Genomic DNA, 25,417 nt, shown 5'->3' on the forward strand with positions numbered 1-25,417 from the left:
GCCTATCAAAGGTTGGTGAATAAATTTTTTAAGGATCTTATTGGTAAGACTATGGAAGTCTATGTTGATGACATGTTAGTCAAGAGTCTAGTAAAGACTGATCATATAGCCCATTTAAGGGAAGCTTTTGAGGTCCTGAGGTACCACAAGATGATGTTGAATCCTACGAAGTGTGCTTTCGGAGTAGGATCTGGAAAATTCTTGGGACTGATGGTCTCAAAGAGGGGAATTGAGGCTAACCCGGATAAAATAAAGGCGATCCTGGACATGGAACCACCAAAAACTGTTAAGGATGTTCAGAAGCTTACAGGAAGGGTTGCTGCGCTAGGACGATTCATCTCCAAGTCGGGGGACAAGTGTTTGTTATTCTTCAAGTCGCTAAAGAGCATCAAAGACTTTGTATGGAGTGAGGAAAACCAGAAGGCATTTGAAGAGTTAAAGAAGTATATGGACCAGGCCCCGTTGTTGGTCAAGCCAGTTCTGAGTGAAGTTTTATTCTTGTACTTGGCTGTTTCAGAGAGCGCCTTGAGCGCGGTGTTGGTTAAGGAGGAGCTAAAAGTCCAGAAACCCGTGTATTATGTCAGCAAAATTCTGCATGGTGCTGAGTTGAATTATTCAACTATTGAGAAATTTGCTCTAGCCTTGGTAATGGCTTCAAGAAAACTGCGCCCTTACTTTCAGGCTCATCAGATTGAGGTGCTAACGAATCAGCCACTGAGAAATATCATTCACAGTCCCAAGGCAAGTGGGAGATTGATTAAGTGGGCAATAGAGTTGGGAGAGTTCGATCTTAAGTATAAGCCACGTACGGCCAGAAAAGCCCAGGCACTAGCGGACTTCGTGGTGGAATGTACCATACCCAACCAAGAAGTCGGGGGGCAGGAAGATACCATACCTCAAGACAAAGGAGTCGATAAGGGGGACAGAGAGAAGGATGATAAGGAGAAAGAATATTGGGTTCTCTATTTTGATGGAGCATCAAAAACAAATTCCAATGGAGCAGGGTTGGTTTTGCAAATCCTGATGGGTTCTTAATTGAGTATGCTATGAAGCTAGACTTCCCAACCACAAACAATGAGGCAGAGTATGAAGCCCTGATAGCTGGCCTTAGTCTAGCTGGGACACTTAGAGTCAAAAACTTAAAGATCCGTGGAGACTCGAAGCTGATCATATCCCAGGTAAAGGGAGAATTTGAGGCAAGGGATGATACGATGGCTAAGTATGTTCGCCTAGTAAGGGCTGTGATGACCCAATTTAATGAATGCCATGTTGAACACATTCCAAGGGAAGAAAATGCTAAAGCAGATGCGCTATCAAAGTTTGCTTCATCTGAGATAGAAGAAAGTTCAGGAAGTGTGTACTTCCGTGTTTTGAAAACACGAAGCATAGATGTTAAGCTTGTGGCTCCTATAGGCCTGGGGACATCCTGGATTGATCCCATTAAGGCTCATATTCAAACCGGTTGGTTGCCAAGCGATGCAACTGAAGCACGGAAGTTAATTGTTCGGGCACTAAGGTACTCTTTGATAGATGGGATTCTTTACAAAAGATCATTTGTGGTTCCCTACTTGAGGTGTCTCAGACCCGATGAGGCACGCTTGGCTCTTGAAGAAGTGCATGAAGGTATTTGTGGACAACACTTGGGGGGCAGGGACTTGGCTCATAAGATAACTCGTTTAAGTTTTTATTGGCCAGAAATGATGGCTGATGCCAAAGAATACGTGAAGAAATGTGACCGCTGTCAGAAGCATGCACCTGTTGTTAGACAACCCCCCGAGATGCTGACCTCTATCAACTCGCCCATTCCTTTTGCTATGTGGGGAATGAATATTTTGGGGCCTTTTCCCATGGCCACAGCACAAAGGAAGTTTTTGATTGTAGCCATTGATTATTTCACCAAGTGGATCGAAGCCAAACCCTTGGCCAAGATCACAACTAAGCAGGTTGCACAATTCCTGTGGGAAAACATTATGTGCCGATATGGAATTCCCCGTATCCTCGTCACTGACAATGGAACACAATTCAACAATGAGGAATTCAAGAAGTATTGTGAAGAAAATGAAATTGAGTTACGGTTCACCTCTGTGGCTCACCCGCAAGCCAATGGGCAAGCGGAGGTAGCAAATCGGATAATCCTGGATGGACTAAAGAAAAAGATCGAGAAGTCAACAAATAATTGGGTGGATGAGATACTTCCCATATTATGGGCCTATAGGACTACCTGTAGAGTCACGACAGGAGCAACTCCTTTCATGTTGGTATATGGGGCAGAAGCAGTGGTTCCCGTGGAGATATCACATTCCTCTCCAAGGATTCAGGCTTTCAATACAGAAGAAAATGAGGAAGGGCAGAGGTTAGCCCTGGATTTAATCGATGAAGTGCGAGATAAAGCACATGCAAAGATAGTAGAATATCAGAAAAAGGCTTCATTCTACTACAACCTAAGGGTTAAAGAGAGGTTTTTCAAACAAGGTGACCTAGTCTTGAGAAAGATAGAGGCTTCTGGTGTCGGACAGAAAGGAAAGCTTGCCCCAAATTGGGAAGGGCCGTACAGAGTCAAGAGCGTTCAGGGTAGATGAACCTACAAGCTGGAGACTATGGATGGTTTTGAAGTCCCGAGAACCTGGCACGCACAAAACCTGAAGGTTTATTACGTGTAAGATAGGCGAAGTACGATTCTCACTTGTCATTGTGACAAGTAGGTTTAAAAGCACCTTGAAGCTTTGCTTGCGTAGGATTTTATATTCCAGTAGAATTTACATTGTCTAGTTATTGTTGATTAGGGTCGAACCCATGTTGTGTAAGGTTTTGGAAAACCAGACTTCATATTAAAGAGTTTGAAATTATTTCAATCTAAGGATGTTTAAAGTTCAAATGCATATTAAGATTGTAAAGTTAAAATAGAAAGAGGCAAGAAAAGCAACATATGAAATATAACCCCGAAGGGTAGCAAGTTCTGATATGAATGAAGTTCAAAAAGAAGATATACAAAAAAAAACTTAGGCCTTGGAAGGCTGAGATTCCTCAGAACCACTATCCGAAGTCTCCTCGGATGTCTCAGTCATTCCTTCGGACGTCTCGGTCGTCCCCTCCGAAGTCCCAGTAGAGGTTCCCTCTGCGGGAGATGCTGGCTGTTGAGGCGCTGCTCTTGGAGGCTCTTCCACCCTGGCCTTCTTAGTGACAGACTCAAGCTCCTCTTCGGAAGAATCTTCCTCCTCTCCGTCCTTGATCATATCAGCAAGCTTCTCAGTAACACCTCCAAGCTCTGGAACTCGCACAGGGCAAGGAAAGGAGGACTGCTCGAGGACCTCTGGAAAATCATCCTGAATGGCCTTCACAGCAACGTCCCAGTCCTCTTTGTAGATAACTGGGTGAAGAAGGGCATCATGCTCCACCATCAAGTCTTTGAATTCCTGGGTGTCCATCCAGCCATCAAAAGCTTTGTCCTTCTGCGCCTTCAGAATGACATTTTCGGCCCGGGCCGTTTCCAGGTCAGAAGTGGAAGAGGCCAGTTGAGCTTCAAGGGCCTCTATTTTTTGGTTGGCCTCCTCCAACTTATTGTTGGCATCTTCCAGGCCAACCTTCCAAGCCTTAGCTTGGTGAATTGCCCCTTGGAAATGGGCGTTAGCCTGCAAGAGAAACATCAAAAGTTTAGAAAAGAAACATGGAAAGATAAGTATGAAGGGCATAGGTAAAGGACGTACCGTCGCCAGAGCCTGGGCTCCAAATAGCTCATTCCCCTCTAAGTCCTGTTGAAGGACAAAATCTTGATAGTCCACCGGGGAGATGGAATGCTTAGACCATTCTTTGGACAGCGCCGTGCTGCCCACGATTGAGTCCTTGCCCCGGATCCCCCAAGCAGGTTGAAAATAGGCCCCTGGCCTCTGCTTGGTGCGCAAAACTTGGCTGGGGCCTTCCTCGTTTGGCTCCATTGCCTGAAGGAGGAACTCAGGGAAGCGGTCACCAAGTCGAGGGTCTTTAAAGACCTTCCCAGCCCTCTTCATCCTGGTTGTCTCCAGGTCCTTAGGCTTAGTAGCCTCCTCAATCTTCTCAGCCACTGCAACAGACGAAGTCAGTTGAAGATCAATGGAATAGAAAAAGAAGGAAATAAAGGAGGTAAGAAAGGGAACTTACTTTTCTTATGAACGGGCGAGAGGCCGCGTTCTACCAGGACGGTCTCCCGGATAAGGTCCCAAGAATGGGAAGTACCGTTGTCTTGTGTAAGGAGGTTGAAAGCTCTAGCTTCCTCCTCAGACAAAGTTATATCATTTGGACTCCCGTCCACGGCCAGCCCAAAGGATGATCGAAACAGGGAGCCCCAATCTCCACCTTCCCAAACAATGAACAAAAAATCTTTCTTCCACCCCAAGTTGTTGTCAGGGATGGACTTCCCATTCACGATATGGGGGATAGTGGGGCGCTGGTTTAGAGTAACCCAGCCCGGACTTTTATCAGGGTTGTTTTTGAACTGGAAAATCTTTCTGAAGACAGCAACAGATGTGGGGACATTGTGCTTTGCGCATTGCGACAGATAGCACAGAATCAGCCTCCAAGAATTAGGGGGAAGTTGGCAAGGGCTGATGCCCACATCAGCCAGTAGCAAAGGAATGAATGGATGAAAAGGGAGTCTGATACCTGCCCTTAGAGTATCCCTATAGACGCATAGCGCGTCCTTCTTCCACTGACATGCCCTGTCGGCCGGACCCGCAAGAACCAGCTTAAAAGGCTCCTTGATTTTGAAGCAGTTGCTCAACTTTTCCAGCTCTTTGGGATCCCGTAAAGCACTAATATGATCGTGCGCGTCCAGATGCGCATTAGACGGGTACTCGTCCCCTCGAGTGTTGATCATGTCGATTAAGGAAGTATACCTCGATCGAATGGGAAATTCGTTGGACTTTCTAGCCACGTTCATCTTGGCCAAGCGGGTCATTTTTTTGTCAGCCATCTGAAAAAAGAAAGGGGCACGTAAACAGGCAATCTTAAAACGGCACACAATGGAAAAATAGACACGAAAAGCAAAGGGAGGAATTTTACCTGAAGAAGCATTCCTGAAAAAGGCTTTGAGCTCCGACTTGCTGCTATTGCTCTGAGAATCTTAGCAGGAGGAGAAAGAAGAAAACTTAGAAATGAGAAGGTGAGGAGTAGTAGCCTTTCCTCATTCCTTTATATAAGAGGAAAAGGAAGTTGAAGGGACGAAAGCCCATTAAGGACAATGGCCCATAGGAAAAAGCCCAGAAAAAGGAATATTCCAGAATATTCCTAGGAATTCTAGAGCATTCTAAACAGGGTGTATTAAGCCCAGATCAATAAAGAGGCCCAATAAGATTTGAAAAAGCCCAATAAAAGAGGCCCAATAAGATTTGAAAAGGCCCAGTAAGATTTGGAAAAGCCCCATAATAGAGGCTCAGTAAAATTTAATAAGGCCCAATAAAAAAGGCCAGGCCCAAATCCAATTAGGATTTGGAAAATACAATACCCTAAATTAAAGCTAAATGAAGAAGGCTAGTGGAAGACCAGAAACCAGGTCGAAATCCAGGTCGTGAATCCTGCCCGAAATCTTTCGAGCAGACACCCGAAAATAACGGGTAAAAAAGACCAGAATCCAGGTCGAATTACAGGTCGTGAATCATGCCCGAAATCTTTCGAGCAGACACCCGAAAATAGCTGGAATAAAGGGACTGAATTGAGGTCAAAACTTTGACCAGGAATGAGGCCGAATAAACCAAGCATCTTTCAAAAATGGGGATTAAAAACCCAGGTCGAAGTTCGACTAGGATCCTGGTCGAATTCCAGGTCGTGGATCCTAGTCGAAATCCTTCGACCAGGAAGCAAGAGAGCCAAAGAATCTTCGAACAGGATTCAGGTCGAAATATCGACTAGAATCTTAGTCGAAATCCTAGTCGAAAGGCTTAAGACCAGGAGCTAAAAAATGGGGTATTTACGACTTAGATCCAGGTCGAAATTTCGACTAGGATCCTGGTTGAATTCCAGGTCGTGGATCCTAGTCGAAATCCTTCGACCAGGATGGCAAGGCTGACCCCTATTTTCGACTAGAATCCAGGTCGAAATTTCGACTAGGATCCTGGTCGAAAAAGGGCTGGAAATCTGAAAAATCCAGAAAATTAGGGAAAAATCCAGAAATTAAGGAAAAATCCCAGAAAATTATGGAAAAACCCAGAAAATTAGGGGAAAATCCAAAAATTAAAGGAAAAATCCCAGAAAATTAGGAAAAAATCCATAAATTAAAGAAAAATCCCAGAAAATTATGGAAAAATCCAGAAAATTAGGCAAAAATCCCGGAAATAAGGGAAAAATTCCTGAAAATTAAGATAATTCCTGAATAAAAGGAAAATTCATTGTAAATGTGTAGGTCGCTCCACACTTTACGCGAAAACGAAACCCTGTAAGTGAATAAACAGACTTAACTTCTGCGAAACATAATCAATGTTTCCCAAAAGTTGGGGGGCAAATGATAGGGATAAATAAATTATGATAGTATAATTAAATACTACAAGGTGTGGGCTGCTAGGCCCAATAAAAAGATATATGATACTCAGACCAGAAAGGTTAAGCCTGATGGACCAGATCAGGCCTGATGGAATAAAGAAGGCCCAAAAGCCCTGATTATTAATTAATTTCGTAATTAATTAATAAGGGAAAAATCAGCTATTGAGAAGAGTCCCGATAAGGATATAAATCCTTATAGATTAGCCTCAAGGGGACCTAAAAGGATAAGGAATCAGTTTCCTACTATCTAGGACTCCAAAGTCCATTCTAATTATGAGACTTGCCCACCAAGTCTCCTATACCAAGTCCAATTCAAGGACTCCCAACATCTATATAAGGGGTCTCACCCCCACCAATAAGAACTACGTTTTTTGACTTGATCATTGGCAATCAGCAAGGTACGTAAGCATCTTGTTAAGGCAGATTGAGTCACGAAATACAAGAGCAGTCAAAATCGAGCATTGAAACTCACGTTCCTTATTATTAAACACAACAATTAAATATATTAGTTTTAATCCATAACAAAATTATATATGTATATTTTAATTACTTTTTATAATAAAAAATATGTTAAAAATATATGAGATATATTTTCAAACTAAAAAATGATTAATAAATATAATAATAATACATTTATGTACTATGTCTAATTTTATATCTGGAATTCAATTTTTTACAATAATCTGTACAAATCTTCAACTAACTTATCTTTTTTTGCGAAATTAAAGTACATATTTTTAAAGTTAAATAAAATATTCATTTAGCACACTTATATATTATGTGTATGATAAAAACCACATGTGACAATATGGTGTAGTGATAAGAGGTTATATAGTTGAATAAAATAACTCGAGTTCGATTCTCACAAACCATATCTTTTATATAAATATTAAGAATAAGGGTAATTTAGTTTTTTTGAATGAGACTTTTTTATTTAATATCTTTTATATAAATATTATGAATAAGGGTAATTTAGTCTTTTCAATGAGACTTTTTAATTTCATGAATATTATACCCCTGTTCTCCTATTATATATAGAAGAGATTATTCACTAAATATTATGTCATAAGTGTGTGTCATTTACGAGTATACATAACTAATTATTCATATTCTTCTTCCCGAGTTATATCAACAAGAATGTTCACAAATATTTTAATCGAACTTGTTCTCGAACTTTCGAGCCGAACTATTATGTTCAAGTTCAGTTCATTTACAAACCGAATCTTATAATTATATTCACATTTAACTCGTTTATAGACCGTATCTTATAATTATATTCATATTTAACTCGTTTATAAATCTAACTGAATTCGTACCGAATCAAACACCAAACTGTTTATGAACGTATCCACACATTTACTGTCTTAACAACAAGTCGTATGAAAATTATGGAATTTAAAAATAGAAAAAAACAGAAGAAACATTCATGTGTTCAACAAGTTGAATAATTAAAGTCTAGCAAATATCTACATCCCCCGATGGCTGCAAAAATAAATCAATAATTAACTCGGAAGTTACGCAAGAGGATACGGCAAACATACGAGTAAAAGCTGGGTGAGAATGAGAAAGCAGACTTTTATCAAAGTCTCGAAGCTTCAATAACCAGACAGCCAAACACGCCTTTGTCCTCGTGTCAACCTAAAAAACACGCCTCGACTCTTGACTAATACAACATTTTGCAAATAACTTCTTCAATTGAATTTGTTCACCCCCCTATAAATACCCAAACCACCTCATGTAACATTCCATAGTTTGATATTTACAAACTTGCATTCACAATACACGTCTCGGAAGCTCCAACAAGATTTTATACTCTTTCGATATTTTCATTCCTCTGTTTCGTAGTAAAATTCAAGAAACAAAATTTAATATGACTTCCTCCATCAAATTGCCATTGATCATCTTCATAGCTGCTTCTTTCATCTTTCAAGCAACTCTAGGTATGTACTTCATTTAATTCGGTTTCGGTTTCAATTACGTTACGGTTTTGTTACTTAGCCCCAACTAATATTTATCTAGATTTTTACGTTTTAAACGAAGTTCTCGATCTGGTTTTGTCACTGCATGCACATGTACACATATCTTTGGATTGTTTCATGTACAGACACTTCTATTACTCGAACTCGGCCGTAAGTGTCATCATTGATATTTATTCAAGTATTGGACTCATTAATGTTTTGAAAAATATACATTTTTTTCTTAAAATAAGTGTTCAAGGTTGATTGTTCATGTTTGAACAGTGTCCGACATACTAGTGTCTCGACATAGTAGTGTCTGAATGGGTACTCGAATATTATGGTTACTTAATATGTATATGTTAGAATAATATAAGATCGTAAAAATGATTATTCTCTAATATATTGAGGTTTTAGATGAATGCCTCAATATGATTGTATATTTAACGGTATATTGTTCATATAAAAAGATCATAAGCAGAAATTCAAAACATGCTACCGTTAATCTATAACTTAATAAATTTGGTTTTTGTTTTACAGGTGAAGTTATTTGCGAGGAATTGCCAACAAATGTGTGTTCCTTCTCAATTTCATCATCCGGAAAACGATGCATTCTCGAAAACCAGGAGAACAAACAGGGAAAAGTAGAATATGAATGCAGGACATCAGAAGTAGTTGTGGAAAGAATGGCTGAACACATAGAGACTGATTCGTGCGTCAATGCTTGCGGTGTCGATCGGAGCTCAGTCGGAATCTCTTCCGATTCTTTACTCGAGCCGCAGCTCACTGCCAAGCTTTGCTCTGCTGCTTGTTATCAGAACTGCCCGAACATTGTCGACCTATACTTCAACTTGGCTGCAGGAGAAGGTACTAATTTTATCCGGTGAATTTTACGGTGATTAATACATGCGCGAGATAAATTTCTAAAAAATTGAATGATTTTTCATAATTTGCGAGTTAAATTTTACATTCTAATCGGTCGAATTAGTATGAGACTGATTCTTCGTTTGTTGAATTGGTCATAGCCATGCAAGTCTTGGCTTTCGTAAGTGTTAGACTAGTTCTTAAGTTTTTAATTGCCTAGTCAAGTCTTGGCTTTACATGTCACGTTATGTATTAGCTCTGAGTTGGTCAGGTGTGATACTGGTTGGGATATCCGGAAAATATATTTTTTGACCAAAGTCTTGGCTTTTGCACAGTATGTCACACGATCGGTTGAGATCGAGTGTTCAAGTTTCAGAAAAATATAAATTTTACGATTGGCATCGTTTCAATTTGCAATAAAGCATGTCTTGAAAAATTGGTTTTAAAATATTGTACGCTAGTTATTGTAATACAGCCCGCAAGAGTTGGCTCAGCTTGTTAAAGAAAGAATAACTATCTTCTTAGTCACAGATTCGAATCCCACGGAAGGAGAATTTATGATTATGCCTTATCAGACAGAGTCCGTCGCTTAAATGTGATTTACCTTGATTCACGTGGTTTGTAATAACTATTGCGTGAATCTGTAGGATTTACCCAGTACGCACCTGATGACTAGTGGCTGCGGGTTTCCTACGATAAAAAAAGAAGAAGAAGTTATTGTAATACAAATCAGGCATGGTTTACTAATCTTGATGCTAAAAAATGTGCAGGAGTATTTTTGCCTGATCTGTGCGAGAAACAGAGGACTCATCCACGTCGTGCCATGCTCGAGCTTTTGAGCTCAGGAGCTGCTGCAGGAGGACCGAGTTCTGATCATTTTGAAGAGGAGGTTGCTGGTGCCCCTGCCCCTTCTTCCAATTAGTAGCTTGACTAGTTCCAGTGGGAAGTTTTGCATTGTTATTTGTACTATGTCATATATTTGAATGAGATACATTTGGCGCTACTTCCTCTCTTAGTTCATCTCCTTCTGTTGCTATCTCGAAAAACCTCTTTTTGGTTTCTTTAGTATTAAGTCTTGAACAATGCAGTTCCACTGGCTTCTTCCTCCTGCAGGTGCAGTCAGTCACAGAAATGTAATCATCGAAACTGAGAATCGGGCAGCCTTCAATGTCATCAAGAACTATCCAAATGACGTTCCAACCGAGGTAGCAAGTACAGCTCAACAGATATTTATCATACCCTAGTGATTCCAGGTGGATGTGTTCAACTGTCTACATTTACCCGGTCAGAACCCGAATAGCTCCTGTTAACACAATTGAACACGTCCACCTGGAATCACTAGGGTGTGATAAATATCTGCTGAGCTGTACTTGCTACCTCGGTTGGAACGTCATTTGGAAAGTTCTTAATGACACTGAAGGTTGCCCGATTATCAGTTTTGATGATTACATTTCTGTTATTGTAATATCAAGATCAAGATCTGTTAAAGAGTATAAAATCCTTCCTCTACCAGCTTAGTAGGTTGCCCGATTATTAATTCTAGCAACATTTTACTTGATGATGGTTCAAAACCAAATAGATCTTTTGCGGGTGTAAGTTTTCCATTTCCGTTATCAATCAATCAAATAATTAATAAGATATCTTCGACATCCGGTAAAGAGAGCGAGTAAGATACCGCTACATCTTTTAAGATCTTTTAAGTAAAGAGATGTTATTTTGTTAGCTAATTTTTTCGTTAGAGCCCAAAGGAGGGTTTTTAAGGATTCAAGGAATTGGGGTGCTATATTGTTGTTAAGAATCTTTGTATAACTTGGGCCAAATTACTGGGCTTGTGTAAAGCTTGAAATGCAGTTCAAAGTTCAAACCCTTGAGCAGCCCATTTAAAACTGTAATCTACCGCCTGCTTCTTCCCGCCATTACTAGCTTAAATTGATTTAATCGTTTAATTTTTGTTTATTTGTTTTTTAAAATTCAACTAATTTACTATATTTTTGTAAACAAATATGTTAAGGTTAATAAAATAACTATTAATTATTTATTTAATTATATTTGGTTAATGCTCTGCCGATTATCCCCACTTAATCACAAGGTCTTGAAATTATTGTCGATTAACGATTTTTACGATATTGATCCCTTATTGCACATTTTGATTGTAATATTATCATAAAATTATTGAAATTCTACGACATTACATTTTCTTATCGTTTATTCCATGTGTTTTTACGTAATTGCTATCTCAATATGATTCTATGTGCATTGGGAAAATTTAGATTTAAAAGAAAAACTCTTATTTATACAATCGAAAAAATGTCGATTTATCTTTGGTTTGCAGGTTATTGCGTGAGCCCGTAAGATTTATCAGTGCGCACCCGAAGGGTAGCGGCTGCGGGTTACCTACCATAAAAAAATGCTCAAATTTTTACACCAAAAAATTTCTCAAACCTGATGTGTCATATGAATATTTGACAACCTTCCTAATAATAATATCCACGAATCAAAATCAACCATGTGTTAACTACGTCATTTAGTAAATTATTTGGGGAAGATATTTGGATATCTACCCCTACTCAAAAACTCTTATACAATCATCAGTTTTTAGAGTAACAATCATGAAACATGCCTAGGGAATAAAGAGTAAATAGGTAGGAAATGGAATCTCAATGGAATGCAAAAAAAAATATTTCCTTTCTGTTCGAATAATTGAAATTAAGAATTTTATTTAAGGTCTTCGAATATTATAGTGGATGCCCATGGGACACATACTAAGCGCGTAATTTCATAATTTTACTTCATTTTAATTAGTTCATATCTATTAATAATAGTGGACCCCTTATATCCACAAAAACTCTATGAATCAAAATAAGCTAAATTTACCAAATTTCAGGCTTAGCCCGTGAACATGGTCACACTAGAAAAACCTTAAATTCTAATATAATTTACATTTGTTCAAGATTTAACGAAAAATAAATATATGCATAAGGTTTTTTTCTCTAACTACCGAACATTGGAGAAACCTAATTTCCTCTGTCATATGATATTTTTCAGAATAAAAGTTTATAAAGCGGTATCCAAGATGTAAGATAAGTTTTTTTTCTCTAACTACCGAATATTGGAGAAACCTAATTTCCTCTGCGATATGATATTTTTCAGAATAAAAGTTTATAAAGCGGTATCTAAGATGTAAGACCCGATTAACTTGAACAATTACTTGAACGAGTACTCGGAAATAAATTTTAGTTAAATGAGTATTTGATCGAGAAATCAAAGAATATCATTTATCCGATTAAAAACGTAAACGAGTAGAATCGATTTCCGAGATTTATAAATTATAATCCAGCGGTACGGGAAAAGAAAAAGGCATAAAAGCTGGGATAAAAAGGTCATTTGCAAACCACCCAACAGGATAAAAGCGTCAAATGAAAAAAACACCGAGACACTCGGCCCCACCTTAAAAACATACATCTGTTTTAGTCATTAGTTTCAAACACTTTCAGTTTCAACCAACTTCCCTTCACATTCTCCAAATCAATTTCATCTAATTTATACACTCATCTCGAAATGCGTGAAACATCCCCCGTGGACCAAGTTGAAAAAAAAACAGCGAGTCAAAACGAGTCAAGTGAGCGAGTTAAAGGACCATGGTCACCTGAAGAAGACGCTGTACTGAGTCAAATCGTAACGAATTTTGGCGCCAGAAATTGGTGCTTGATCGCTAAAGGAATTCCGGGAAGATCGGGGAAATCGTGTCGGTTGAGGTGGTGTAATCAGCTTGATCCTTCTCTTAAACACCACCCTTTTACCGGTAATAAATGAATATTCGATAAACGAATAATTTATCTTGTCTAACTTTTTTAAACTCGTTAAGATGAATAATCTCGATAAATGAATAAATGAACAGAAACAGTACCTTTTAATTTTTTTAAAATGAATAATCTCGGTAAATGAATAATATTTGTATTTGTGTGTTCTCATTTGTGGCGAAAATTGTTTTGGATTTAAAATTGAGGGGTTTAGAATGAGATGTTTCAGAATTCGTAATTATATAAGTATGATAGTGTACAAATGTTGATTGTTTCGGGCGTTGTTTTATTGATTTGGGGTTTATGAGGTTTTTATAGTCTTGGATAAACGAGTTACTATCGTCTTGGACTATATAATTGTATTGCAAGTGATGCGCTATAATTTGAAGTGTACATTGTAGGTAATGGATGAAAAATAAGGGGTTTGTTGATGAAAAATTGTGTATTGTCAGGGGTTTTAAAATTTTGTACATTGTATTTTGAGTGACGAAGTTTCCTTGTGTGTACCATGATAATTTATTCTTTGATGTGTTAAATAGTTTAGTGATCTTTGTGGAATGTGCATTGAGCTTGGCTTGTCAATGAGATGTGATGCTGAGTTAAGTCATCAATTGGCCGAGTAGGGTTTAATAAAAACATTTAAAAATCTAAACAAGTTGACCTTTTGCGTCCTAATTGGATACTTTGATTTTCCAATGGTTGCTGGCTGCTTACTGTGTTCATAAAACGTTTTATGACAGTTTTGTGTCTTAGAATTTAAATGCAAGTGGTGCTGATATTGTTTCTTCACATGTCTGTCATATGTTATTTTTCGTCAAAGATGTAGAGTGTGGCCACCTGCTTGAGTCTTATTTTCCAATTCATGTATCAGTTCTACTTGTATATGAGGGGTTCCGTATATTCTAAAAAGGGTAGATTGCAAGAGTTCGTCAGCCAACACCATTGGCCAGGATCAGATAGTGATTGTTAAAGCACCTTTGCATTCCATCTTAATCTCAATCAATTTCTTTATCCTCTTCACATAGACTTGATCTTAAACTATTGTGAGCTATCCCCTCTCTATGCACACAAGTGTGTGAAAATGTAATAATTTTGCGTAGCTTAATACTGGTGGCGGCGGCATTATTGACAATGGCATTTACTTGGATTATACACTGAAAATCATGAGACTAGATATTTATAATCTTGATTAGGTATTACATATTGATTTCGTTGGATGTCATTCTAAATTTGGCGGGTAAAGACAAAAGACGAGATATGTATAATCTTGTTGGAAGAAAAAATGAACTGAGGAAAAAAAGGAAGAGAAACTTTTGTTGTCCATAGATTCTTCTTTAATTCCTAAATTCCCCTTTTATGCACTATATGCATTTTAAAATCACATTTCAGCGTATTTGGGTTGGCAACATTGTCACGTGCGTGAAGAGCTCAAACAAAAACTAATTACAAAGCATGATGGAGTGTTTTCTGCCTTGATCTGTGACCAACAAATAACTAAAAACATAAAATGTACATGGTACTGAAAGCCTACAAATAATATTCTAAAGAACAGACATCTTCTACATGCCTATTACGTTTACAGAATTTGCAGTTCAAAAGCAAATATAAATGTGAATCCTAATACTCAGATTTACATATTCGTTTAACTATGAAGAATAGTAAACCTATAATTTTTTATAAACTTTTGATGATTTATGTTTCTTGTGAACTTTCTGATGTTATAAAATCTTTATGGCTGCATCATTTCAGCAAGTTCAATTTAATCAATACCTATCTGCGTGCGTGTTGATTTAAGACTTTTGGATTGAATTTAAAATGTTTTTCATTAAAACCAGAAGAAAGGGGGTAGATGGAGTATCTTCTGAAATTCTATACATGCCAGCATATCATGCTTTGCTTGAGTAGTGCAAGTAAATAAGTTTAACAAAGATGAATCTTTTGCAGCTGAAGAAGATCATATCATACTTCAAGCCCATTCTATTCATGGAAACAAATGGGCATCTATAGCAAGACTTTTGCCAGGAAGAACAGACAATGCTATCAAGAACCACTGGAATTCTACTCTGAAGCGCCGGGGTATTGAACTTGGCAACTCGAAGTTGGAGCCTGGTAATTGGCCTGAAGATGCTAGTGTGGACAAATCGAAAGCATCATCAGAAGAAACAGTGACAGGTGAAGATGTGAATTCATTCAAGTCTTCGGAGGAAAAGGAGGCCAACTCTTTAGAAGTGGAGGGTCAGAATGAAGCTGAAGCGGAATGTCAGATAAGTAGCGAAGCAAAGGATCCACCTACTCTTTTCAGGCCTGTTGCTCGTATTAGTGTGTTTAGCATGTTTAACCCTTTGGATGGCCCAAAATCTGTGTTGCCACACTCAAGTTTGACTTGCTCTCAAGAACCTGTGTTCCTGCCCTCAAAACCGGATGCTGGAATTAGTAAATTTCTGAAAGGAGCTTATGGTGAGCGACTGGTGCCTCATCAATGTGGCTATGGTTGCTGTGCTCCAACTGAGAAAATGTCCAAAAGCTCTTTGTTGGGGCCTGAGTTTTCTGATTATGCAGAGCCTCCATCCTTTCCCAGTCTTGAATTGGTTGCATTGGCCGCAGATTTAAGCAAGAGTGCTTGGCTCAAGAGTGGACTGGATATAGCAATGTAAAGGCGCCACCAGATTAATTAAGTGGCCGGTTGATAATGTCTTAAGAGATCTGTTGTCCAAATGGGATATTTTGACGAGACTAAAAATAATTCCCATTCACATACATAAAGGGGATAAAATATTACAGACATGATCACTAAGAATGTTCCAACTTCTCCAAGCAGGCAAACTTTGTCCAAAGATCAAATGTTGATTGGACGAATTAAAGTGTAAGCTGTCTGCCATTATATCATTCCTAAGATTTGCGGAATTATTTCTGATCTTGTCGCAATAACTTAATAAGTTTTTTAGCCCCTTCCCCCCTTCAGTCTGAAATGTTTGTATGAATTGTGGATATATATATAGTTTTAAAACTGAGAGGCCTAAGAGTCTAAGACCATGTATTGTCAAGTTACCAATAATGTACATTAGATTCTGATTTCTGAGCTCCTTAGCCTTTCAGATGGCCTGTCTTGAACTAAGGTATATGACTTCAAAAAAAAAAATTTGAAGTTCACTTAATTTTACAGGGATGAGTGTTGGCAACTTGGCATGACACTTGGATATATGGACACTGCCACCTTGTCTTAGATTTTATGAATCAGGTTCATTCTTTTTATAGAGGATGAGATCGAGCCTCGTCAACTACTTGAATCCGGCAAGGCTATATATATGCCTTGAATACGAATATAGGATACGTAAATTTGGATATTGTGTTTGGTCGGGGAGAATGAAATAGAATGAAATTATGCGGAAAAACTATATATAAGATAAAAATGCAGGCTAAATGTAGTGTATTAGGACTGCTGCTGCTTTGTTTTTGTGGTACTGGTATGTATTATTGTTTGATGCTGCTGGTGGCCATATGTAATGTGTACATGGGCTCACTCTATGGAACATAAAATATGGAGTGGGGATAAGGTTTTACTAACCTTGAGCGGCAAAAGCAAAAAGAAGAAAAAAGTGTATGGACTTTTGAGTCTCTTGAACTACCTCCACTATATTATACAATAGATTTTGAACTAGCTCCTCTATAGCTCTTTGAAAAAACCAACTCTAATTGCAACTTTTGGGTTGTATTTGGTTTGTTAGTTGTTCTTGGCTTCCTCCCCAATTATTTGTTGGTACAAAACAAAAATGGTTCCAAATGTTTCTTCTCCATAAGACATCTCAATAAGAATCTTTTCAAGGGTATTTCCAATAATTTTGTTAATGCAATCTCCTGTAGAGATAAATTTACGACGCACATCTGATGGGCTATAATTCTAATTGTGTTGCGCTCCTAACAATCGTTTACGATGCACATATGTTACGTACTATATTTTTGTTTGAACTGCTAACAATCGTTTGCTCGTGACCATCCTATGTCGAAAAGTCTTTCCTAAAGTATAGATACGTACTATACTTCTGTTCGTACTGCTAGCAATCGTTTGCTCGTGACCATCCTATGTCGAAACTCATTTCCTAAAGTATAGATACGTACTGTACTTCTGTTCGTACTGCTAGCAATCATTTGCTCGTGACCATCCTATGTCGAAACTCATTTCCTAAAGTATAGATACGTACTGTACTTCTGTTCGTACTGCTAGCAATCGTTTGCCCGTGATCATCCTATGTCGAAACTCATTTCCTAAATCATAGATACGTACTGTACTTCTGTTCGTACTGCTAGCAATCGTTTGCTCCCGACCATCCTAGTCAGAAACTCCTTCCTAGAGTGTATGTGTTGGTTATGATTTCAAATACTTGTCATAATTCGTACAATTTCTTACAACAGGACATAAGCTAAAGGTACTATGTATTATTGCTGACGTGCTTTTTCACATGCATCCATTTACACACACCAACTGTTACCAATAAGTACTCTCACGGTCTCACCAGTCACCACCTTTTTTATCAGTGTGTAAACTGTAAACACCTTCAATCATTCCCTCTTTTTTCCTGTTTTACTTGTCTCTTTTTCCTGTATGTTTCAGTAGATAGTGATCTACACACTCGACCAAACCAGAACCCCAAACAGCCTTTCTTTCTTTCACTTTCCTTCCCTTTTTCTTTTCTCTGTCCCCAAATTCTTGCCCCTCCTCACCCAACTCATTATTTTGATAGGTCCCCGTAACCAAGATTTCAAAACAGTCGGGACTAAAATAAAACGTCCCGCTATTTTTTCACTTATTTTTCACTAGGAGGGGTGACTTAAATTTTATTTTATTTTTACTAAATCTTGAAGTTTTACCGAGACTTCAGCCTAAATCAGCCATCTTGGTTGCGCCTCACCCAACCAATCCTATTGTACTATTATATACTACAGAATGTGTACAACTTGAAACTACATTATCTACCGCATTGTGTATTTGTTTGTGTGCAAGTACAACTGATTAGCACTTATATATTGTTTGTTTCTGCTCCATTTTCTAAAGAAAAGTTTATGAAGTTTTAGCTGTTCAAGATTTTTTAGTGAAGTTTATGAAGTTCTAACCTTTTCAAGATTTTGTAGTGAAGTTTGAATTGCTCATATTTGCACTTGCATTGTAAAATCTTTCATTAGGAGATTCGAAATGTCGAGTCTTGAGATGACACATTTGGATTTAGAGTGTGGTTCTGCTGTGAGGAATGAGGGAGAGGAGGGAAGAGTTTGTTTTTCTGAAGTTGAAGAGAGTTCTTATTCTCAGTTCTATTTACCTGCTAATAGGCCTAATGATGCATATGAATTTGATCGTAAAATCGAGCATGTTTTGAATTCCACGAGACTTGTTTCGTCTATGGTTGGATCACATTGTTGGGTGGAGAACAGAAATGAGGTTCTTGAAGTGAATGTGCATTCGGAGAAAGTGGAGAGGGACTGTCGAATTTGTCAGCTGAGTCTCGATATGGATGATAGTGATCAAGAGTCCGGGATTCCTATCGAATTGGGTTGTTTGTGTAAGGATGATTTAGCTGCTGCTCATAAGCATTGTGCTGAGGCTTGGTTCAAGATCAAGGGAAATAAGTGAGTACAACTTAAACCAGTAGCTTTTAGCTACATTTTAGCTACATTTTATCAAATATGATCATTTTGCTATATCTTGAATTGCCAATAATCAGTTTTAACATTCTCAGGACATGTGAAATTTGCAATTCAGTTGCGCGCAATGTTGTTGGTCCAAACGACATAGAATCAGCACAGCAGGAAAACGAGACAAATGCAGCCTCAGCGCCTGTTTCATCCACCAGAGAGACGCGAACATGCCTGAATGGCCATCGCTTCCTGAATTTCCTTCTTGGCTGTATGGTTTTCGCATTTGTTATATCGTGGCTTTTCCACTTCAACATACCATCATAAATTCCTAATGAATTGTTTCCAGATTCATCATCCACCGGAGGATTTCATTGTAAAATTTGTAGAGGGTGTTGCAGATTTAGGTTGCACTATAATTCCATCCCTGCAGTATCTACATTGGTAGTTTTTTAGTCATATTTGTTATCTTTTCCCTAATTGTCTCGAGTTGTATCCAATTTAACTTGTGATTACACTATTTTATGGTTCTATATCGCTCTTTTTCATATTGGATCGAGTTCATATTTAGTCATATTTTTTATCTTTTCCCTAATTGTCTCGAGTTGTATCCGATTTAACTTGTGATTACACTATTTTATGGTTCTATATCGCTCTTTTTCATATTGGATCGAGTTCATAATGTTTTCTTCCCAAATACTATACTGGGAACCAAATATGAACTTGCTAGCTATTTATATTGTTCAATGTAGAACAGTCTAAATGTTAAGGATCGCCATTGATGCTAGAACTGCCTATTAGAGCTTGATTTTTATGTTTTACAGTAGCTTGGCATTGTTGCGATGTTTTGTTGGCAACGAGGATGATTGTCGATTACTTAAGAGCATTCTTAACCGCGTAAAAGATAAATCAAGAATGCATCTTGTCTTGAGGGTTGGTCACAGTTCTTGGCAAATTGTTGCTACTTGGTTCAATTTTACTTGAGAATGATGTTAAAAATTGGGTTGTCTTGGATAATGTTCATTATCATGAATAATTGTGCTTAATAGATTATAAGGTTCAAGACTCCATAAAGGAGATCATCTCCTATGACTCCATCTAGATCATGAGGTTCAAGACTCCATAAAAGATATTATCTCCTATGACTCCATCTAAAATATACTGTATACGATTTTTCTATTACGTGACCATGCCCGTAAACGTATAATTTTACTGCATCTTGATTGGTTATTTTTTTATAATGGTGGTGGACCACCTACATTCACACAAACTCCAGATTCAAATTGGCCTAAAATTATAAATTTTCGCGTTTATCATGTGTTCATGGACACACAATAGAAAAACCGTACTTTATATCATAGGCTTCTGGCAAGGTGCATGATCTGGAGTACTGTGCACGGGCTCAGTTCTCATCAAGATTCAAGAAAAACTAGACATTAGATAATGTAAGCTTTCTAATCCAGCTATTAGCCGTCAATCTCTGGCATGATAATTGATAAGCCATTTGGTTCATATAATCGATTTTTAGCAGCATCTTCAATTGCTAACTCTAGTAGTTACAGAATTCGCAGATGGCAGGAGGGACAAATTTGATTGATAGCCTTGTTACAAGCGTAAAATTATGATGTGTAACTAGAATGGAAGATGAATCTGGGAGCTAGACAATCTTAAAACAGATATCGCGACTAATGTTTCAAAATTTACAATTATAAGGTTTTAGAAGGAACCTTCAAATATCCAGGGAGATCAAAATGGCAGGAGGGTAGAAAACAAAATCACATAATACTATTAAGAAAATGGACATGCTGTACATTTTAGTTTTTGTTTCTTTCAGCTTCCAAATTTGTGCCATCCTTGAGTGATTCTTGGCCATCAGTGTCCATTCCGAGGCTGAAGAGGGCAGCTGCCTGCAAGTAAAATGCAGTTGGCCAATCTGGAGACACAACCTGAGCTTGCATTGCATCTCCTAGAGCTTCTTGTGGCATGTCATTCATTAGGTAAGATAAGCAGCGCCTTGCAAAAACCGTAGGTGATACCATTGTCCCTCCATCGATGAACTATTCCACACAAGAAAAAACTTCAGTCTATTGCTTTCAGAATTACTACATGAAATTTGTTCTTCTTCTTATAATTACAGTGATCAAGTTGATCTTTTATGGTACAATCAATTTTTTTTTTGTATTTGCAAGTTTTACTAATCCACAACTATGTTCACAGCAACATTCAAAGTATACTCTTGTAAGATTGCAATGGCTGACTGATTCTTTAAAGTGCAGTATCTACTTAGAAAGGTAGTATCAAAGACAGTAGTCGGAAAGAGTGAGCACCTGTGTATAGCAGTCTATGGCCATAGTAAAATCCTTAGCTCGAAATGCTGAATCTCCTTGTTTCTTGTAGTTCAATGAATCCTGCATTTGATCTGTCCACATTTGGAAAGAAAGCTGCAAACCAGATATCAGGTAAACATTATCTCACTAGTCACTTACAATAAACCTCACATTATCTACTGTCTGCACATATTTCCTTCAGGTAGGACTTAAGTTTTCATAGTTTACAGTGTCGAGTGACGTAAGGAGCTGAATACACTAGAGATTGTTTTGAGCAATTACTTAAGTTATGCAAGGAAGGCAATGTACCTCATTAGCTATTCCTTCATCATCCTTGTATCCAATCTTCTCCAATATTTCATGTATGGCTGTCAGATCCATGCGCAAGCAAGATTCACCCAGAGGCGACAACATTAATGGTTCTGCAACATTTGCATTTCCATGTGGAATACCCATCAGTTGATGTGATGGAACCTGAACCAGCAACTAAATCAGAATTCCATACATCTAACTATTTTGCAGAACCTACTTCATATTCAAATAATGAACATCAAAAGTGAAACATCCAAAGGCTTTTTTATGGATAGCTTCTGTTTTGCATTCTTATGATGCAGGGTGACAGATGAAGTGATGAACTTAGTTTTACGTAGGCAGAGAAACCAGTTGTTTGTTCAGAACAAATACTTAAGATTTTTTCTTGTTTAGTAACACATTACCAATAGATTTAAACACTCGATTCTTGGAAATGCACGAGGATCAAATAGGTTGAAATACTTCTAAAAATAGGACAGAAAAATAAGCCTTTAAAATGGTAGATATAACCATCTATGATACCTCTGTTTCCTTCTGAAGAGAAATGAGAGATGTGACCAAGGACTTAGCATTTGGCCTTTCACGAGCTTCAAACTGCAAACATCGCGAAGCTAGCCGTACCAACTCAGTTCCATCATCATTTGTAAAATGACCCTCTAGACAGGAATCCATAAGCATCAGGAAATTCTTGCCACGAATCAGGTCTAGTGCCTGTAAAAAGGTTAATATACGAGTCAAATTATTCGACCCACATATTCTAATAAAAAATCAAATCTTTTGAGTGCTTGCAAATTTTCGTTGTCATTGAACAAAATTAGAGAATAGTAAAGACAAAACTTGGAAAACATCAGAAGAGAGTAATGGCCAGCTGAACAACGAATAGACACTCTCTGAACAGAAGAACCGGCATAGCTCCCAGTATATAAAATCACAATTTAACACTTGAAGAAGTAAATTGCTAACAACCCATATGCATCACTCACACAGATAAAAAAGCAGTGCACTTATCAACCATATGATCCAGGCATTTTGGTTGAAATGGAGAAGGGCATTTTGGATTTATGCATCACTAATTTCTGAAAGTTAGTGATAGATTGCTACATGCTCAATTAGAATCAAGACATTATAAGGTTTTTAAGACAACTGCTTCTTATATTTTGAAAACAAGCCTATTGAAATTAACAAGACATAGCAGTACGTATACTTAATTCGATAGAGACTCAGAGATGAATGCTTACATGGCTTGGCGGAATATGTTTTCCACTCAGAAGATCTAACATCATAGTTCCAAAGCTGTAAACCACACTTTCTTGCGTCACTCTTCCTGGAAAACACAAGCATCAATATACTCTTGAGTCTTGATACAGTTGATAGGTTTGTGCATCTAGCTTAGTAAAACACATGAGAAAAAAACTCTTCATCTCTTCCACTTACATAACGTTGGTTTGGACTTCTGGCTTAATTTACAAACATTTTAACAGGATATATGCTGCTATTTACCTGTTCTCAGATATTCTGGAGGCGTGAAGGCTAAGTTTGTACTATAACTTTTGCCATCTCTGCTATTCTTCATCAAGCCAAAGCACGAAAGCCTTGGATTGCTATCCTATGAACAGGTGATGCAGTGTTAGAGGGCTACTTCAACAAACTAATGGACTTGTAGTAAACAAAACTAGAAATTTTACCTGATCGAACAAAACTCTGTAAGCATTTAGATCATGATACAATGACCGACCTTTACTGCTGCAGTACTCTAAAGCTTGAGCTAAATAGAGAGCGACTCTCAATCTCATAGCCCAGTTCATCGGTTGGCTCTCCCCTAAGGCAGTTCAATGCAACCGCTATCAGGATATATAGAAAAAGCACAAGTACAATAATGGCAGTTCAATGCTATATGTATGATTATTAATACAGTTGTGTACTTAAAATTGGTTTATTAACAGATATGAAATTTTTATACTCAAGAAATTAAGGGCACAATAGATTTCCTTTTTCTCTCCTTAGCTGAAATGCAACAGGAATTTTTCTAGAATTCAAACTTAACTTCCTTCTTCTTAAGACCTCGTAAATTAATCAATTTGTTCCTACTAGATATATTAAAAAGATACCTAAGCAATGGAGCAGAAGAAGAACTAACAATCTACTCACAGTGGAATAGATGTTTAGCCAATGTATCATTAGGCATAAAGTCGGCAACAAGCAATCTCTCATCTCCATCACTGCAATATCCTATCAGATTCGCCAACCTCTCGCTTCTTAGATTCCCAACCAATCTTGCTTCCTCCTAGTAAAATAATCAATAACATCACATTCAAAACAAGCACACCATAAAACCAAATTATCAAACAATGTAATCCAATTTTACTAGGAAAAAAAAGGACTAACAATAAATTGTCGAGAATCAGGCCAAGCTGACTTATTGAAACGCTTAATAGCAATCGAACGCCCATTAGGCAGAGTTCCTTTATACACCACATTCGGAGCTTTCTCACCGTGCTCAGACACTATATTATCTGAAGTGAAACCAGATGTTGCAGCTTGTAGCTCCGCTAAGCTAAACTCCCTAAAGCTAGGCACTGCATTTTTGTCATTTTGTCCTCCATTCTCTATAACATTATCACACACCAATTAACACATAGTAGCATTTTCAACACTACTACCGTAACATTATAAAACGAATATACATTAAGTTAACAGTTCTCCTAAAACCCCAAGACGTTAGGAGTAAGACTTAATAAGATCTTACCTTAAGACATTAGTACTTCTCCTACTATACGTTAAGTTAACAGTTCTCCTAAAACCTTGAGATGTTAGGAGTAAGACATAATAAGATCTTAACTTAATACATTAGTACTTCTGCTACTATACGTTAAGTTAACAGTTCTCCTAAAACCTAAACATAAGATCTTATTAAGTCTTACTCCTAACGTCTCGAGGTTTTAGGAGAACTGGTAACTTATCACGATATATAAAGAGTAGGGGTGGTGGAGACTTACCAAGATCCGAAGAGGGTTGAAGGACAGAGGGTTTAAGAGAAGAATGCCACCAGCAGATGGAGAATCTAGAGCACCGGCCACCCATGTTTGCCGGAGAAACTGAAGCTGCTACTGTGTGTGTTTAGTGCGTGTGTGTGAAGTGAAGTGAAACTATTAGTAATACTAAAACACACTTGAGTTCATTAAATGTGTAAGAGAATTATAAGGAACGATGTCGGTAAAGAGATACTTAAGACAAGATATTGTGGATCCTGACCATTATCTGTAATTCTAATTTATTTTTCCAAAAATAATTCATCCCGATAACATACGATAATTCATTTTAACTCCGACTGTTTTGTAATACTGGTTCAACCGACAACTCCGGATATCAGTACATTTTCTCATGTTCAACTTCCTTATCATTCTTATGTTGTGATTATTTGGATTTGAGTTTTCACATTTGTATTCTGATTGGAGCCAACATTTTGACGTAAGATATTTGTATTTTAGTTAGCGGTTTTATAAAATAAATAACGGCGTAGAAGCAACGGTCGTATTCAACGGGATGGGCTATGCTTTCAAGTCAACATTGGCATAAAAAACATGATCCCATTCTCTGTATGTAAATTTGCAGCAGATGCATGTGCATTTCATAAACATTTTTACTGGTTCCTGTTCTTTTACACCCCTCGCATTTTCATTTCATTCCCATTTTCTTCGTCGAATTCTAGACCTTTTCTAGCAAGAGGAGCGTTTTCGATCCGCTAAAAATGATCACTTTGATGTTAAAAACGCACTCCCTCAGTCCCAATAGGTTGTTTATGTTACTTTTCGACACGCTTTTCAATGTTCGCTTAAGGTATAATTCTATAATTTTTTTAATTATTTTTTTCTAAATAAAAGTTTTATGTTTAAATTTTTATTCAAAAAAAATTAAAAAAAATTATGAAAGTATACTTTATAGAAGTCTCGAAATAGGTGTAAATAGTGAACGTAAACATTCCAGTGGACGGAGGGAGTAATTTATTATTATTTAGTCATTTTAATTT

At 37.6% G+C, this 25,417-nt stretch overlaps 4 protein-coding genes across 4 annotated transcripts; 3 read left to right on the top strand and 1 right to left on the bottom strand.

Annotated features, from left to right (window-relative positions):
- Positions 1 to 8,250: 8,250 nt before the first annotated feature.
- LOC141678862 (uncharacterized) lies at positions 8,251 to 11,192 on the top strand. The gene is made up of 3 exons (XM_074485271.1): positions 8,251 to 8,447; positions 9,003 to 9,329; positions 10,097 to 11,192. Exons 1-3 carry the CDS (start codon positions 8,378 to 8,380, stop codon positions 10,246 to 10,248), a joined length of 549 nt encoding a protein of 182 aa, XP_074341372.1. The 5' UTR covers positions 8,251 to 8,377; the 3' UTR covers positions 10,249 to 11,192.
- Positions 11,193 to 12,802: 1,610 nt separating this feature from the next.
- LOC141678966 (transcription factor MYB1-like) lies at positions 12,803 to 16,205 on the top strand. Its single transcript, XM_074485434.1, has 2 exons — positions 12,803 to 13,128; positions 15,071 to 16,205. Exons 1-2 carry the CDS (start codon positions 12,885 to 12,887, stop codon positions 15,778 to 15,780), a joined length of 954 nt encoding a protein of 317 aa, XP_074341535.1. The 5' UTR covers positions 12,803 to 12,884; the 3' UTR covers positions 15,781 to 16,205.
- Positions 16,206 to 17,646: 1,441 nt separating this feature from the next.
- Positions 17,647 to 19,282, top strand: LOC141678234 (uncharacterized). Its single transcript, XM_074484498.1, has 2 exons — positions 17,647 to 18,745; positions 18,856 to 19,282. The coding sequence occupies exons 1-2, from the start codon at positions 18,315 to 18,317 to the stop codon at positions 19,076 to 19,078; spliced, it is 654 nt and encodes a 217-aa protein (XP_074340599.1). The 5' UTR covers positions 17,647 to 18,314; the 3' UTR covers positions 19,079 to 19,282.
- Positions 19,283 to 20,409: 1,127 nt separating this feature from the next.
- On the bottom strand, positions 20,410 to 24,604 carry LOC141678688 (serine/threonine-protein kinase BSK5-like). The gene is made up of 10 exons (XM_074485046.1): positions 24,387 to 24,604; positions 23,776 to 23,996; positions 23,539 to 23,674; positions 23,076 to 23,209; positions 22,891 to 22,996; positions 22,629 to 22,714; positions 21,913 to 22,101; positions 21,388 to 21,552; positions 21,079 to 21,192; positions 20,410 to 20,808 (listed from the first exon to the last, which is right to left on the bottom strand). Exons 1-10 carry the CDS (start codon positions 24,469 to 24,471, stop codon positions 20,566 to 20,568), a joined length of 1,479 nt encoding a protein of 492 aa, XP_074341147.1. The 5' UTR covers positions 24,472 to 24,604; the 3' UTR covers positions 20,410 to 20,565.
- Between the last annotated feature and the right edge of the window lie 813 nt (positions 24,605 to 25,417).

The sequence above is a fragment of the Apium graveolens genome, chromosome 8, assembly GCF_009905375.1.
Source record: "Apium graveolens cultivar Ventura chromosome 8, ASM990537v1, whole genome shotgun sequence".
Classification (NCBI taxonomy): domain Eukaryota; kingdom Viridiplantae; phylum Streptophyta; class Magnoliopsida; order Apiales; family Apiaceae; genus Apium; species Apium graveolens.